Source organism: Candidozyma haemuli, assembly GCF_002926055.2.
Source record: "Candidozyma haemuli strain B11899 chromosome Unknown H_2014730914, whole genome shotgun sequence".
Taxonomy (NCBI): domain Eukaryota; kingdom Fungi; phylum Ascomycota; class Pichiomycetes; order Serinales; family Metschnikowiaceae; genus Candidozyma; species Candidozyma haemuli.
Window position 1 is genome coordinate 468,563 of NW_020289907.1, and position 12,756 is coordinate 481,318.

The following is a 12,756-nucleotide window of genomic DNA, read 5'->3' on the forward strand; positions in this document are numbered from 1 at the left end:
TAAATCGATAAGCTATAAGTTTAAAGAGGTGGGGAAGAGAGAAATGTAATATAACCTTTCAGGAAATGAAAAATACATGGACGTTGGACCAAGATGGCGAAAAACCCGTACATCACATCACATCATGGCTGCCACAGTTAGCTTCAGAGTCAACGTCAACTAACACGGTCGTTTCGTAGGCTACAATATCGTATAGTGGCAAGTGCAAATAACTTAAGTCTATATAATTAACATACTTACAACTCAACACCCTTTGGACAACCCAAAGCAGCCTTCAAAGAGCCGTAGATGGTGAACTGCAAGGAGGTCAAAGTACCGACCATGACCAATCTGGTTGGCAAACCGGCGAAAGAACCACGGACACCCAACTGGCCGGCCAACTGGGCCAACAAACCGACGGTAGACTGGCCTGGAGCCTTCTTGGTCTTGTTAACCTTAGACAACAAAGTGTCAGCTGGCTGGGAAACAATGGCGGCAGCGCAACCGGCGATGATACCAGCAGACAAGTTGATAGAGGTCAAAGTACCCTGGGACAACTCGTTTCTTGGCTTGCCAACGAAACCGAAGATAGCCTCAGCAGCTCTCTCGAAAACCAAGAACTTAGCAATGTTGTAAGGAATCTGCTTGAACAAGATTGGGGTGAAACCGTTGTAGAAAGAACCAACACCCTCTTCCTTCAAGATTCTACCGAAACCACCAACCAAACCGTTGGCGAAAGATGGCTGAGAAACCAATCTAATTCTGGTGGCCTCCAATGGACACAAAGCAATGTCAGCGAAGAACTCGGCCAAAGCAGCAGAACCCATGAAAACAGTGTTCTTGTACTTAGAGGCGGTGTCGTAACCCAACTGCTCAATGAAGGTCTTCTTGAACAATTCGTAACCACCGAACTTGAAAGCACCCTGCAAAGAGTAACCCAAGACGGTTGGACCCAAACCGGTCAAAAGGGCAGAGGCACCCTCCTTGGAGATAACCTGTCTGAAAGAAGAGATCATACCCTTGTTGTAGACAGTTGGCTCCAATTGGATTCTGGTCTTAACGACATCAATTGGAGTCATGGCACCGTGGGTGATACCACAGCCCATAGCACCGGCAAGGGCGAAAGATGCATAGTCACCGACGGTGTAGTTTGGGAGCTTGTACTCAGACTTGGTGGCCATTTTAAATGTGGGAAGAAAAAGATGAAATTGCTTCTAAAGAAAAAGAGCTTCTGAATTTGCGGCACGGAAGAGTCGAGCTTAGATATATCGAGGAGTGGAAAAAAAAAAAATTCGCGGTGACGAATGAAGCCTTTTCATTGGCTTGCACACTCGAGAACGCTGCGTTTCTTTTCCCTCTACACAGTAATCTTCCCATGTGCCCGATTCACGCCGGGTCCAAGAAATGGATGTTACCGATCAGACCAGGGGGACGACAGGAAATTGATCCGGGCATACGATGGTTCAGGTTTTTCCGGCGACCCGGTTTGGGATCACTTGGAAACTCTCTGTGAGTTTCAACAAAGTAAGTTTCGTGGGATCTCCGAGTTTATACAACTTCCCCGAGCCCTCGGCATGTCTCAGGCGCTCGCCGTTTTGCACCCAAATATATTTCGAAACCCTGTCTTGGCTGCACCGGCTCTACACACCACCGAGTCTGATCTTTCTTACCTGTTGGCAGTTCTTCTCTTCATGTTGGGGATCGGCGGCAAAGCCCCGTAGGGTAAGGGCTTTCTAGTATTAGTCTGTTGCGGTGGCTCTGATCTTTGAGATGATGCTGGTGTCTGGGATGAAGCCGGAGTTTCGTCTTTACTCAGGCTTAGGGCTTCTGGATCGTAGTCATCGTCGTCATCAATAGGTTTAGCAGAGGCTTGCATAGCAGCTGCTACAGAAGGTGCAGATGGATGTGATGCTGCAGCCGAGGGTTGTTGAGCCACTGGCTCCTTTGGCTTTGGTGCTTCTGGTTTCTTGAAATTTTCAAGCAAGTACTTCATGAGCTTGAAGCGTAAGGTCTTGCTTTGGAACAATTCATAGGCAGCCTTCTGTCTTGCGCCAAGCGCCGTATTATCGGTGCCTGTACTGTAGTCTTCACCTCCGACCCTAAGAACACAAACAAATGGATCCTCTTCGACCGTGGCGAACTCATAGCGGATCTTCTTCGTAGGCTGATCAAAGTAGTTGTTCACACGAGTTAAAAGGAACTGGAATTCGGAGAGGGCCACAGCGTAAACGTTCTTCAAAATTTCACCATTGCTGTACTCTTGCTTCAACTTGACAAGCATGGGCTCGTAAAGGGCTTCGAGCCATCTTTTGATCTCAGCCGTGCTGTATTTCAGCATCACCAATGCCTGGATATATGCCAAAAACACGTTCTTGAAGACGACAAGCTTGTCTTCGAAGCCAAGGTCCTCAGAAATGCCATGTTGAAGCTCGTCAGTGAGATTGTAAAGGTAAGCAAACTTGGCCAAAATGAATGTAGATGTTAGTCTGTTCTTAACGTAAAGCACATCGTCCTCGTGGGCCTTATGAAGAAACTTTTCGTCAAGAATCTCAAGAAGCAAGTAGTCAAGCAACAGCTTACCCTTCATGGCCAACTTTCTATTATGATTATTGTTGAAGTCGTGATGGCCATCCTGGAATTGCAGCTCCAAGAAGTCTGGCGGTTGCCTCAAACTCTTATCTGTAAGGACCAACTTGAGCAAGGAGTTATCGTCAAGTGGCGGCAAGCTTGGAGGGTACATTTCAATATCTTTCGTAACCGCATTGCCGTTCTCTTCTTCCTTCAACAGCTCCTGGCCCTTAGGTGGCTTATAGTGCAATAGGTAACCCACATGGCGGTCAAACTTCACCGATTTGAAGTTGCATTTGGCCAAAGTTAAAATAAATGGTAAATATCCCTTATCACAAAGCTCCTTGATGCGTACCGCAACCTTGATCTGGGGTGTATTAACTGTAGCCTTGAGTCTTTCGACCATCTGAGGTGATGAGGCAAGCACCGGCGGGAGATTAGCAGGCGATTCCAACACAGCAAGCAATTCCTTATACTTGGCAACAGAAGGCGCTCGAGCAAGCACCTGGTTCAACGTAGCTTGGAGCTGGGAGATATGGCCCTTCATGTGGGTCAACTCCTCGAGCAGGTATAGGTCGTCAGACGCCGACATGAGAAGAACTAGGAGAAAGCGAAATTGAAATTGAGTTTTGAAGTTTTGGGTGAGAAGAAATGCAAGGGCAATGGAACCCTGGGAATGCCTGTGTTTTTGCTTTACTACAACGAGATCCTCGTGGCGGGAATTGGAACTGACTTGTGGGTGAGGTTCTCTACAAAACGAGTATATTGATAGACAACAAAAAAAAGCGTGCAGAGAGTTGGAGCGAGCTAGCCGGTCGTGTGCGACTCATAAAGTTGCTCGCGAATTTCAGAAAGCCAAGAACGATCTCACATCGCACTTGGCGCATACATTGACAGCTTCTGTGGAAGTATTGTTGACAGGAAGATGCCCAGACAATTGGGGAAAAGGGAAAGAATTCGCTGGTTCGGAGATCGATAAATTCACTCCGTTACAACCACCACCTGAAAGACTTATCTATTCCGCTTAGTACTTCCTAAAACGGGTAACTTGTCGCTTTTCCCATCTGACGCAGCCGTGGCTGATGAGATGACGTTCTTTAGCGAGCGGCCGCAAATAAAGAGAAACCAAAAAAAATCTTCAAACATATAATCCACACATACACAGCGGCTATCTTTGCTCAATAAAAAAAAAGAGAAAAAAAAGGAAGTTCATATTTCCTAGCAGAAACTGGCAACCCCACCTTTTTTTACTTCACCCATCCAAGTCTTCACTTGCCATTTATTCAAGCTTTCCTCAAGAAGGCCTCATACTACTCATAGCCAACTATAATGCTCCTTTGACATCGCCAATTCAATAACCCCCTTAAGTCACACTAGAGCATATTATAGAAAAGCAATCGGAACTACCCCATGAACACGAACTACTTTGCGGACGATTACATCCCTGGATCGACCAACATCTTCTCGTCGTCTGATGACTCTTCCAGTAACCATACCGGGAGGCCTTTGAAGAAGAACAAGAAGGGTGTTATTTTACTCCCGCAACCTTCAGACTCCGTCAATGACCCTTTGAACTGGTCGGCTGCGAGAAAGACGTGGCATTTCTTAGTGGTTTGTTACATCACTGGTCTTACTGCTGCCATTGCAAATGACGCTGGTGCTGCTCAGGAATCGTTGAACCAGTTTTACGGCATTTCATATGATGCCATGAACACAGGAGCTGGTGTTCTTTTCCTTTTCATTGGCTGGTCGTGTATCTTCTTTGCACCAGCTTCGTCCCTTTTCGGCAGAAGAATCACATACTTGATTTGTCTCTTGGCAGGAACTTTGGGATCGGTCTGGTTCGCTCTTTCGAGGAAGACTGCCGACACAATTTGGTCTCAGGCGTTCGTGGGCATGTCTGAAGCGTGTGCTGAGGCTCAGGCCCAGCAGTCATTGGCAGATATCTTTTTCCAGCACCAGTTAGGTTCGGTCTTGACTGTGTACATTTTGGCAACATCGGTCGGTTCATTTCTTGGACCATTGATTGCTCATTTAATTTCTGAAAGTCAAACCTTCCGTTGGGTAGGCTGGTGGGGCGCCATCATCACAGGTGCAACTCTTGTCTTGGTTTTATTTACCTGTGAAGAAACTGTCTTTGACAGATCCAAATACTTTCCGGTGTATGAATCGCCAGAAGAAGCTGTGGCCATGATTGACGACCCAGAGAGAGACTACAAGCCTTTGAGTGAAAAGGAAAAGGAGGCCAGCGAACCCACTGCCGTTACTTCAGGTACTGAACTTGCCGTGGAAAGAACTAGAAGAAGGTCAAGGCCTGCGGTCACCGAGATGGATGAAGAATCTGGATTAGAGAAGGAGAAGCCAAACTCCTATTTGAAACAGATCGCCATCATTACACCCTCTGAATACATAAAGGGTACTGGTTTCAAGCAGTACATTGAAAGATTTCTTGTCTACTTCAAGGTGTTCACTTTGCCTGCTGTCTGGCTTTCTGGTTTACTATGGGGGTTGCAAGATGCATACATGTCTTTCTTCCTCACAACCCAGGATACGTTTTTCTATGATGAACCATGGAATCTTACTGAGACTGGTGTGGCCGTCATGAACGTGGCCACATTGATAGGTGCCGTCATTGGCTGTATCATGTCTGGTGTGTTTTCTGATAAGCACGTTCTTTGGCTTGCAAAGCGTCATGATGGTGTTTACGAGCCGGAGTACAGATTATACCTTCTTTTCATCACTATGATCATTTCTCCAGTTGGTTTGATAATGTTTGGTGTGGGAGCCGACAGAGAATGGCCAGGCTGGGTTGTATACGGAGGTCTTGCTCTCATTGGGTTCGGCTGGGGTTCTATTGGTGATACAGCCATGTCCTACTTGATGGATTCCTATCCAGAGATTGTCATCCAGGGTATGGTGGGTGTTTCCATCATTAATAACACCTTGGCTTGCATTTTCACATTTACATGTTCCCTTTGGTTGAACTCTGCTGGCACCCAGAATACCTACATTGCCTTGGCGGTTATTGATTTCGTCTCCATTGCCTTCATTATTCCAACTCTTTACTGGGGTAAAAGCTGGAGGAAGTGGTCTAAAGGTCTTTATGTCGAATTGGTGGAACTTACACAAGGTATGGGCTAATATTTTAATAGCATCGTTAGATGATTGATTTATACATATACACATACATTACTTAGGTGACTAAACGTAGACGGTAAGCCACTTTTTACAAGAGGCTTCAATATTTTCTGGCCTTCCTGACACAACTAACAGCATAAACAAGCTTAATCCAACATGGCTTCGCCGTTATCCTGGGCAGCAAAGGCGCCGGAATCAGCGCCGTTATTACCGTTTTGCTGATCAGTGCTCATGTAAGCAGACAATTCAGCATCCAAATCCTCGGCAGTCTTTGCAGCAGGTCTTGGTTTTCTGGGTTGTCTGGGCTTCTTCTCTCTTGTTCTTGCTCTGTGTGCTTCTCTGGCTTTTGGTGCATCATCACGCTCTCTCTCCGCAATTCTTGCAGCGTCTCTTGCATTTCTTCCAACGTGGTTTCTTCTAGGATTGGACTGTGGGGCTATTCTGTCTGCCAAAGAGATGGCGTTTTCAACCACCAAAGTTTGGCCCATGGCCTTTCTGCCATCGAACTTCTGCACAGCTTTGGCATTGTTATCACTGAAGTTCAGCTGGAAGCAAACGTATGCAACAGCTTCATCTCTTGGGTCAAATTTGATAAAGTCAACTGGAGCAACGCTGAAAAATAAGTTGGAAAGATCCTCACCATTCAAGTCTGGATGGACGTTCTTCAATCTCAACATCGGTCTGCCATCAGCACTCTTGAGAATCTGGTCTGGGATTGAGTTTCCGCCTCCGAATCTTACGGGCTGATTATGTTAATATTCTGATTTGCTCCGAAAAGTTCACTTTACTATTCATTATTCGTTAGTAAGTCTCTGATCTATACATACTGGTCTCCTTCCTCCAGAACGACCTCCTCTTCCCCTTCTATCCAGGGAGCCGGATCTTCTGGGCCCACGCTCGTTTCTCCGGGCCTTTTGCTGGTCCCCGATTATATCATCCAAGGATTGTTCTAGAGCGTTGGACATGTGTGTTATAGGGTTTTGAGTTTGGAGTATTGAGTTCGTTGAAGTGAACGCGATAGAGAAAAAATGATTCGGGTCACGTGCCGCTACTTGGAGTTTGCAATAGATAAAGTCGTAAAATAGCAATTAGGCTGAAATAAAAAAAAATAAATTAGCCGGTATCAAAATTCGATTCTAGGCTGCTTTGTTTTATCTAAATCTGCTTCTTTGATGTCTTATAGTTCTCGTGCTCTTCATACTTGACCCCAGCAAACTTTCCGTCGGCCCCATACTCTTCAGTTCTCTTTAAGAAGTCCAATGGCACCAATTTAGGCCAGTCGACAAACTGGTAACCGTTGGTAACAAGGTAGGAAGCATTCTTCAAGAACAAGTAGAGGCATCCAGTGACGATAAGGATGTTTTTCCAACTGAGAAGAGAGCCGGTTGGGTAGATCAAAAGCGAAAGGAGCACAAAGAAAGAGGCACCAATAATGTATGGAAGCAACTGGATGTATGGGGACCTCTTGTCAACGAACGGACTATGAAGAGAGTCGCGGAAAGGTCTGTAGTTACCCAAGAACAAATCGTAGGCGTCCTGTCTGTGACCATCCTTGAGGTTATTGAGGTAGTATCTTGTGATAGAATTGTTCAAATCTTGCAAAGCTCCCTGCTTAGTTCTCTTACCAGTTCTAGTGTAGTCAGTCTTCAAAGCACCAGTACCTGAGTAGGCGTTGGAAACTGCATCGGCATTGTCAGCCCAGAAGCTCTGGAAGAATAAGTTGAAGTCAGGATCAATGAGCTCCCAAGGTTGAGCAGGAGTAGGCAAGTAGCTAGTCAATTCAAGCTGTCTTTGCAAGACCCAACGACCCAACATTGACTGGACAACATTGGTTCTGTCCAAACAGTCCATACAGTTGGTTCTCACGACCTTGGTCTGCACATTCTTAACTGTGTTAGAAGCGAGGTCATAAGCGAAGAAGCTGTCATTGGTAAAACCCAATTGAGTCAAGTGCTCGAGTAAAAGCTTAACTCTATCCCAACGCATCTTGCTACATTCGTGGTGGAAGTCAAAGTAGATGTACTTCACATTGGCAGCGATCGAACCTGGCAAGGTCTGGACAGCTTCTTCATAGGCATCCTTGACTGGCTTTTCGTAACCGCTTTGGTTCACCAAGTTAACCAAGTAGTTATCACCGTAGAGTTTAACTTGCTGCTCGAAGTGCTTGGCAGTTGCGTCTTGCGAAGGTCTCGAAGAGATGGCCAAGTTTGGCTTATACTTCAAGTCGTTGATCTCAGACCAGTACACTGGAACGGAACCTCTAGTCTGAAGGAAGGCAAAGATCTGGTTATTTGATGAGGTGAAGATCTGTTCAGTCTCATTGAAGTTGGCGACATTGCCGTCCTCATCAATACCACGACGGAAGTATCTCGTACCGGCACGTGTCCAAGCACGACGAGTCAAAAGAGCAAAGTCCAACTTCTGGTGGCCCTTGAATTCGGCCGAATGGGACTTGAAATAACCGTAAATGACCGGAGTGACAAAAGACGTGGCACCAGAAGCAATCAATTCTTCAGACAAGTACTGGTTCCAGAAGAAACGGGAGTCCCAAGTGGAAATGCCATCAGAAAGCTGTCTCTGCAAGGAATTGGTCAAGTCGTAGCCATTGTCAAGCGAGAAGAACAAGGAGGCCAGGTTCAAGTGTTGCTCCAATAAGGCCAAGTAGCTCGACTCCTCGGCATCCTTCTTGGAAAGTGTTTCGTTGCCCAATGGGTAAATCTTATGGGACACAACCTTGGCGATTTTCTTACCCAAGATCAGACCGGTAACCTCATGCTTGTCGACCAAAACAAGGTACTTGTTGATTCTAAAACGAATCGTTCCCAAAACTGCCGAAACTGTGGATCCGGTTCCCTTGGCAACGACATCTGGGGAAGACGAAGACACGGTGGAACCTTCAGAATTCACCAACAAGTACTGATTAGCCAGCGGCGAGAAGAGCACATGAGAGCCGTCGGCACTCACAAAGTGTGTTAAAGACATAGTCTGGACAGAAAAGAAGTAGGAGCTTATCGAAAAAGAAGAAGTTGGGGCTGCTGGCAGTGTTGATGTCATGTGAGAAGGTTCGCGGCTGGCAATGGCCATGGCCAATAACTACGGGCAACCAAATCGGGGAAAAGGAAGAAGAAGGAGAGCGGGGCAAGAAAGAAATGTCAATTTAGTGTGATTTGTAAGAAGCCTGAATTGAAAGCTTCTTTGTTCTTTTCTTTCTATTTTTTTCGGTTGGCCATGCGGCTTATAGAAGGTGGAAGCTTCGCTGCGTTAGGGGCTCTGGCAGCAGAGCCTGGGATGGGAAAGATGGGCAACCGAAAGAAGAAAAGGTGGAGTGTGGAGTAGAGAAGAAGTTCACTGACTAAGCTTTTATTGGCCGTTGGAAGACTTATCTTTGAAAAGAGAAGGGGGAGGCGGGGGACATTTTTCAAATGGTTCAAGGTATTTCGCAGCCATTTCCAGGGATGAAAAAAGGTGGGGAGGGAATGTCCAAAGAGGAATACAGAGCAAGGGAGTTTTGAGCCACAAAGTGAACCTAAGGATCGAGATTGTTTATGTTGGTTTTGGGCTGTTTCATTTGATGTTGGGGTTTTATTGATTGGGATTGAACCGATGTAGGTATATATTTCGGCCTTAGAGAGGGATACACTATTTTTCAGAGGACATGGTTATTCATGGCTGTACCAAGCAATTCGAATAGCATGTGCATCAGCTGAACAAATGAAAAGGTTATCTAAAACTTTTGGGCAAATCCGTACTGTAAACGATCGCTAACGAAAAAATAAGCCTGAAAATGTGCCATCTTATCGGGTTCGTCTGGGACTATATGCTATTGAACGATCTGAGACAACCTCCTTCTCGTATAAGACACTTCGCCGGATGACCATATTTTTCAGGGCATTAAATCTTAAGAGAATACTGTCCTTGCCAATAAATCTCCACTGTGGCGACAATACCAAAACCTTTGATCGGATCATGGGACATGTTTCGGTTCCTTATCCTACCTCGTTCTATGTGTGGCGACACTTTTCGCAGCCATTAGACTACCAGCTGAACTGTCCATACCTCCACAACTACCCAAGAAACATAGCTTAAAAAGCAAATTTGCTCTTTCACAAACCACCACCGTCATTCATTTGTCACACCTTATTCTTTCCGGGTATACAGCCAAATCGGGCTCATCCTATAGCTCTAGCTCAATCCATCCAGACCTCCCCATACTTCGCAATCGCACCAAAACCTCTCCACCACTTCAGTTGCCTTCAGAAGGTATAACCACTTTACGTCTATTCCTCATGTACAAGCTTAGATCAACTCTTCCTGGCCATGAGCTGGATGTGAGAGGCATTGCTGCAGTTTCAGACGAAAAGGTTGTTAGTGGCTCAAGAGATGGTACCGCAAGGGTTTGGGATCTCTCACTAAGGCTAGACACCAACCCGAACAACGAGATCTGTTTTCTGTCGCCAACGGGCGCTTTTGTCAATGCTGTCGAGTATGTGAATAGTGCTTTTACCGGTGATGTTGTTGCAGTGGGAGGCAAAGATGCTATCATATATCTTTCCGAGCTCCATGGCTCATTTGTCAAACCTGGGGACGACTTTGGCAAGTTTCAATTGGTTGGCCACCAGGGCAATGTATGCTCTCTTGACTTCAAGGATGATTCATTGATCTCTGGATCATGGGACTGTACTGCAAAGGTTTGGGATTTGTCCTCGTTCTCGGTGAAGTACAACCTTACAGGTCATGGTGCTTCGGTATGGGACGCCAAAATCATTGATGCTGCGGCAGACACATACCTTACATGCTCAGCTGATCGTACAATCCGTAAGTGGAAAGGAGATAAGGAGATTGCACAATATTCTGGACACAATGATGTCATTCGAAAGCTCTTGGTCTTGCCTGGAGGAAAACAATTCGTCTCTGCTTCGAACGACTGCACGCTAAAGGTTTGGGATCTTGAATCTGGAACTGTTTTACAGACTCTTCACGGCCATGACTCTTTCATTTATGATATTTCAGTTCTTTCCAATGGGGATTTGGTCTCCACGGCTGAAGATCGTTCTGTTAGGATTTGGCGCAATGGTAAAACACTCCAGGCTATAACATTACCATGTATCTCAGTATGGTGTGTTGACGTTCTTCCTAATGACGATATAGTTGTTGGAGGTTCTGATAAGATGGTATATGTCTTTACATCCTCTCCTGAACGTGCAGCCACTGAGGGAGGCATTCAAGAATTTTCATCATTAGTGCAGAATTCTGCTATTTCTGAGCAGTCAATTGATGACTTGAAAAGGACTGATATCCCAGGATACGAAGCATTGGAACGCGCTGGAAAAGAAGAAGGTTCTACTATTATGGTCAAGAGTCCTGCTGGTGTCATTGAAGCTCATCAGTGGTCTGGTGGTGAATGGGTCAAAATTGGAGATGTCGTCAGTTCGGCAGGCGGTAGCTCAGGAAAGAAAACTCATAATGGTAAGGAATGGGACTATGTCTTTGATGTTGACGTAGAGGATGGCAAGCCTCCTCTTAAATTGCCATACAACTCCAATGAGAATCCATACACTGCAGCCGACAGGTTCTTGGCGGACCATGAGTTGCCTGCATCATATAAAGACGAGGTTGTAAGATTCATTGAACAAAACACTGGAGGATTCCTGTTGGAGCAAGGCCTGGGTGCCTCGCAACCTGCTCCAGCTGCTGCTGCCCAGGAAGCACCATCCACCGCCACCCAAAATTTCAAATTGCTTCCTGAAAAGTCGCCCATAACCTTTAAGGATTTCAAGCCAGAGCAATTGATTAAAGGCTTCAAGAAGTTCAATTCAGAGCAACCTGAAACGAAAGAGTTCACTCCTCTGCAAATAAGAAGTGTGGAATCGGCCCTTAATGACCTCAAATCGAAGGATGCTCTTTTTATTATCACAGATATAGTTCCCAAAATCTTGTCTTCGTGGGAACCTTCACAAAAGCTTATTGGCTTCGATTTGCTAAGGGTGAGCATCCCAAGGGTCACTACGGTTGACTTGATTCAATCAACCGAAGCAGCCGAGGAGATTCTCAAGATGCTTTTGCAAAGTTTAGATGAAGTGAGCGAAGAAAACCTTCCCTTGGTGATGATGATCGCTCGTGTCTTGTGCAATCTCACAACCAGCACTTTGTTTGCCCAATTGTTCTTCACTGTGGACGACCATAATCAAGTAACGCTTAACGAGTATTACGAGGATTTCGTCAACAAAACGACTGTTGTTATCAAGATAATCACTTCATCTCAAGTTGCATCCGGTCACAAGCACTACAGTAACGCGTTGACGTCTGTCGCAGCATTCTTGTATGACCTCACCGCCTTGGTATCCAACAACAAGTCTCTTTCCAGTAACCCATCAGCGGGACTTGCGTTTTACGCTCTTCTTGATGATATCGCTGAAGACTTGATCAACGCAGATGAGGAAGCTGCCTACAGAGTATGTGTTGCATTGGGAAACTTATTGGTATTAAAAGTAACGTCAAACAAGCCTGCCTGGTACGACGCTTGCAAAAAGCTATACAGTGGGGCAAGATTCAAGGACATCTATAGAGATATCGATTTAGCTTAAGGCCCCAATCAAAGACATCACGAATTCGTTAGTAAAGGTACACATTTAGTAGAAAAGCTCAGGCACCTTGGGAACAAAGGCAGCTAGCTTATTGTGCAATTCCAAGTTTGTGTTGTCGGAGAAACGCGTCGAAGAGTAGAAGTGGATCTTATAATCAGATGCACTCACTTTGCCAATAATTTCAAAGATCTTGCCCACTTCTAGATCTTCACCTCCGTTTAAGATAACCTGAATGGGACCATCCGCATTGATGGTTGCCGTATTCGAACCAAAATCAATGTTCTCCACGCTTCCAACCACTCTCACAACACGACCGCCGAAGTCTTTTATCGTAGAGGCTAGAACTCTCACACTTGCTCCATCCATCTTGAGTATATAAAGAGTACAGTTAGATACGCGTTCTAGCGAAAGTGTTGATGATGGCGTACACCCGTGCACCATAGGTTCCACCATACCAAGGCAAAGACCATTACGGAGCTCTACAAAC

General features: G+C 45.6%; 7 protein-coding genes across 7 annotated transcripts; 2 read left to right on the top strand and 5 right to left on the bottom strand. All coding sequences in view use genetic code 12, as the record gives it.

The window, feature by feature from the left end:
* Positions 1 to 236: 236 nt before the first annotated feature.
* On the bottom strand, positions 237 to 1,160 carry MIR1 (Mir1p; the record flags this gene model as incomplete). Its single annotated transcript, XM_025488350.1, has 1 exon — positions 237 to 1,160. One exon carries the CDS (start codon positions 1,158 to 1,160, stop codon positions 237 to 239), a length of 924 nt encoding a protein of 307 aa, XP_025343012.1.
* Positions 1,161 to 1,645: 485 nt separating this feature from the next.
* CDL1 (Cdl1p) lies at positions 1,646 to 3,139 on the bottom strand (the record flags this gene model as incomplete). Its single annotated transcript, XM_025488351.1, has 1 exon — positions 1,646 to 3,139. One exon carries the CDS (start codon positions 3,137 to 3,139, stop codon positions 1,646 to 1,648), a length of 1,494 nt encoding a protein of 497 aa, XP_025343013.1.
* An 818-nt stretch (positions 3,140 to 3,957) lies between these two features.
* On the top strand, positions 3,958 to 5,688 carry CXQ85_004743 (uncharacterized protein; the record flags this gene model as incomplete). The annotated part of the gene is made up of 1 exon (XM_025488352.1): positions 3,958 to 5,688. The coding sequence occupies one exon, from the start codon at positions 3,958 to 3,960 to the stop codon at positions 5,686 to 5,688; it is 1,731 nt and encodes a 576-aa protein (XP_025343014.1).
* A 143-nt stretch (positions 5,689 to 5,831) lies between these two features.
* CXQ85_004744 (uncharacterized protein) lies at positions 5,832 to 6,650 on the bottom strand (the record flags this gene model as incomplete). The annotated part of the gene is made up of 2 exons (XM_025488353.1): positions 5,832 to 6,394; positions 6,581 to 6,650. 2 exons carry the CDS (start codon positions 6,648 to 6,650, stop codon positions 5,832 to 5,834), a joined length of 633 nt encoding a protein of 210 aa, XP_025343015.1.
* Positions 6,651 to 6,840: 190 nt separating this feature from the next.
* SAC1 (phosphatidylinositol-3-phosphatase) lies at positions 6,841 to 8,667 on the bottom strand (the record flags this gene model as incomplete). Its single annotated transcript, XM_025488354.1, has 1 exon — positions 6,841 to 8,667. The coding sequence occupies one exon, from the start codon at positions 8,665 to 8,667 to the stop codon at positions 6,841 to 6,843; it is 1,827 nt and encodes a 608-aa protein (XP_025343016.1).
* Positions 8,668 to 9,971: 1,304 nt separating this feature from the next.
* Positions 9,972 to 12,269, top strand: DOA1 (Doa1p; the record flags this gene model as incomplete). The annotated part of the gene is made up of 1 exon (XM_025488355.1): positions 9,972 to 12,269. One exon carries the CDS (start codon positions 9,972 to 9,974, stop codon positions 12,267 to 12,269), a length of 2,298 nt encoding a protein of 765 aa, XP_025343017.1.
* A 45-nt stretch (positions 12,270 to 12,314) lies between these two features.
* CXQ85_004747 (uncharacterized protein) lies at positions 12,315 to 12,635 on the bottom strand (the record flags this gene model as incomplete). The annotated part of the gene is made up of 1 exon (XM_025488356.1): positions 12,315 to 12,635. One exon carries the CDS (start codon positions 12,633 to 12,635, stop codon positions 12,315 to 12,317), a length of 321 nt encoding a protein of 106 aa, XP_025343018.1.
* Between the last annotated feature and the right edge of the window lie 121 nt (positions 12,636 to 12,756).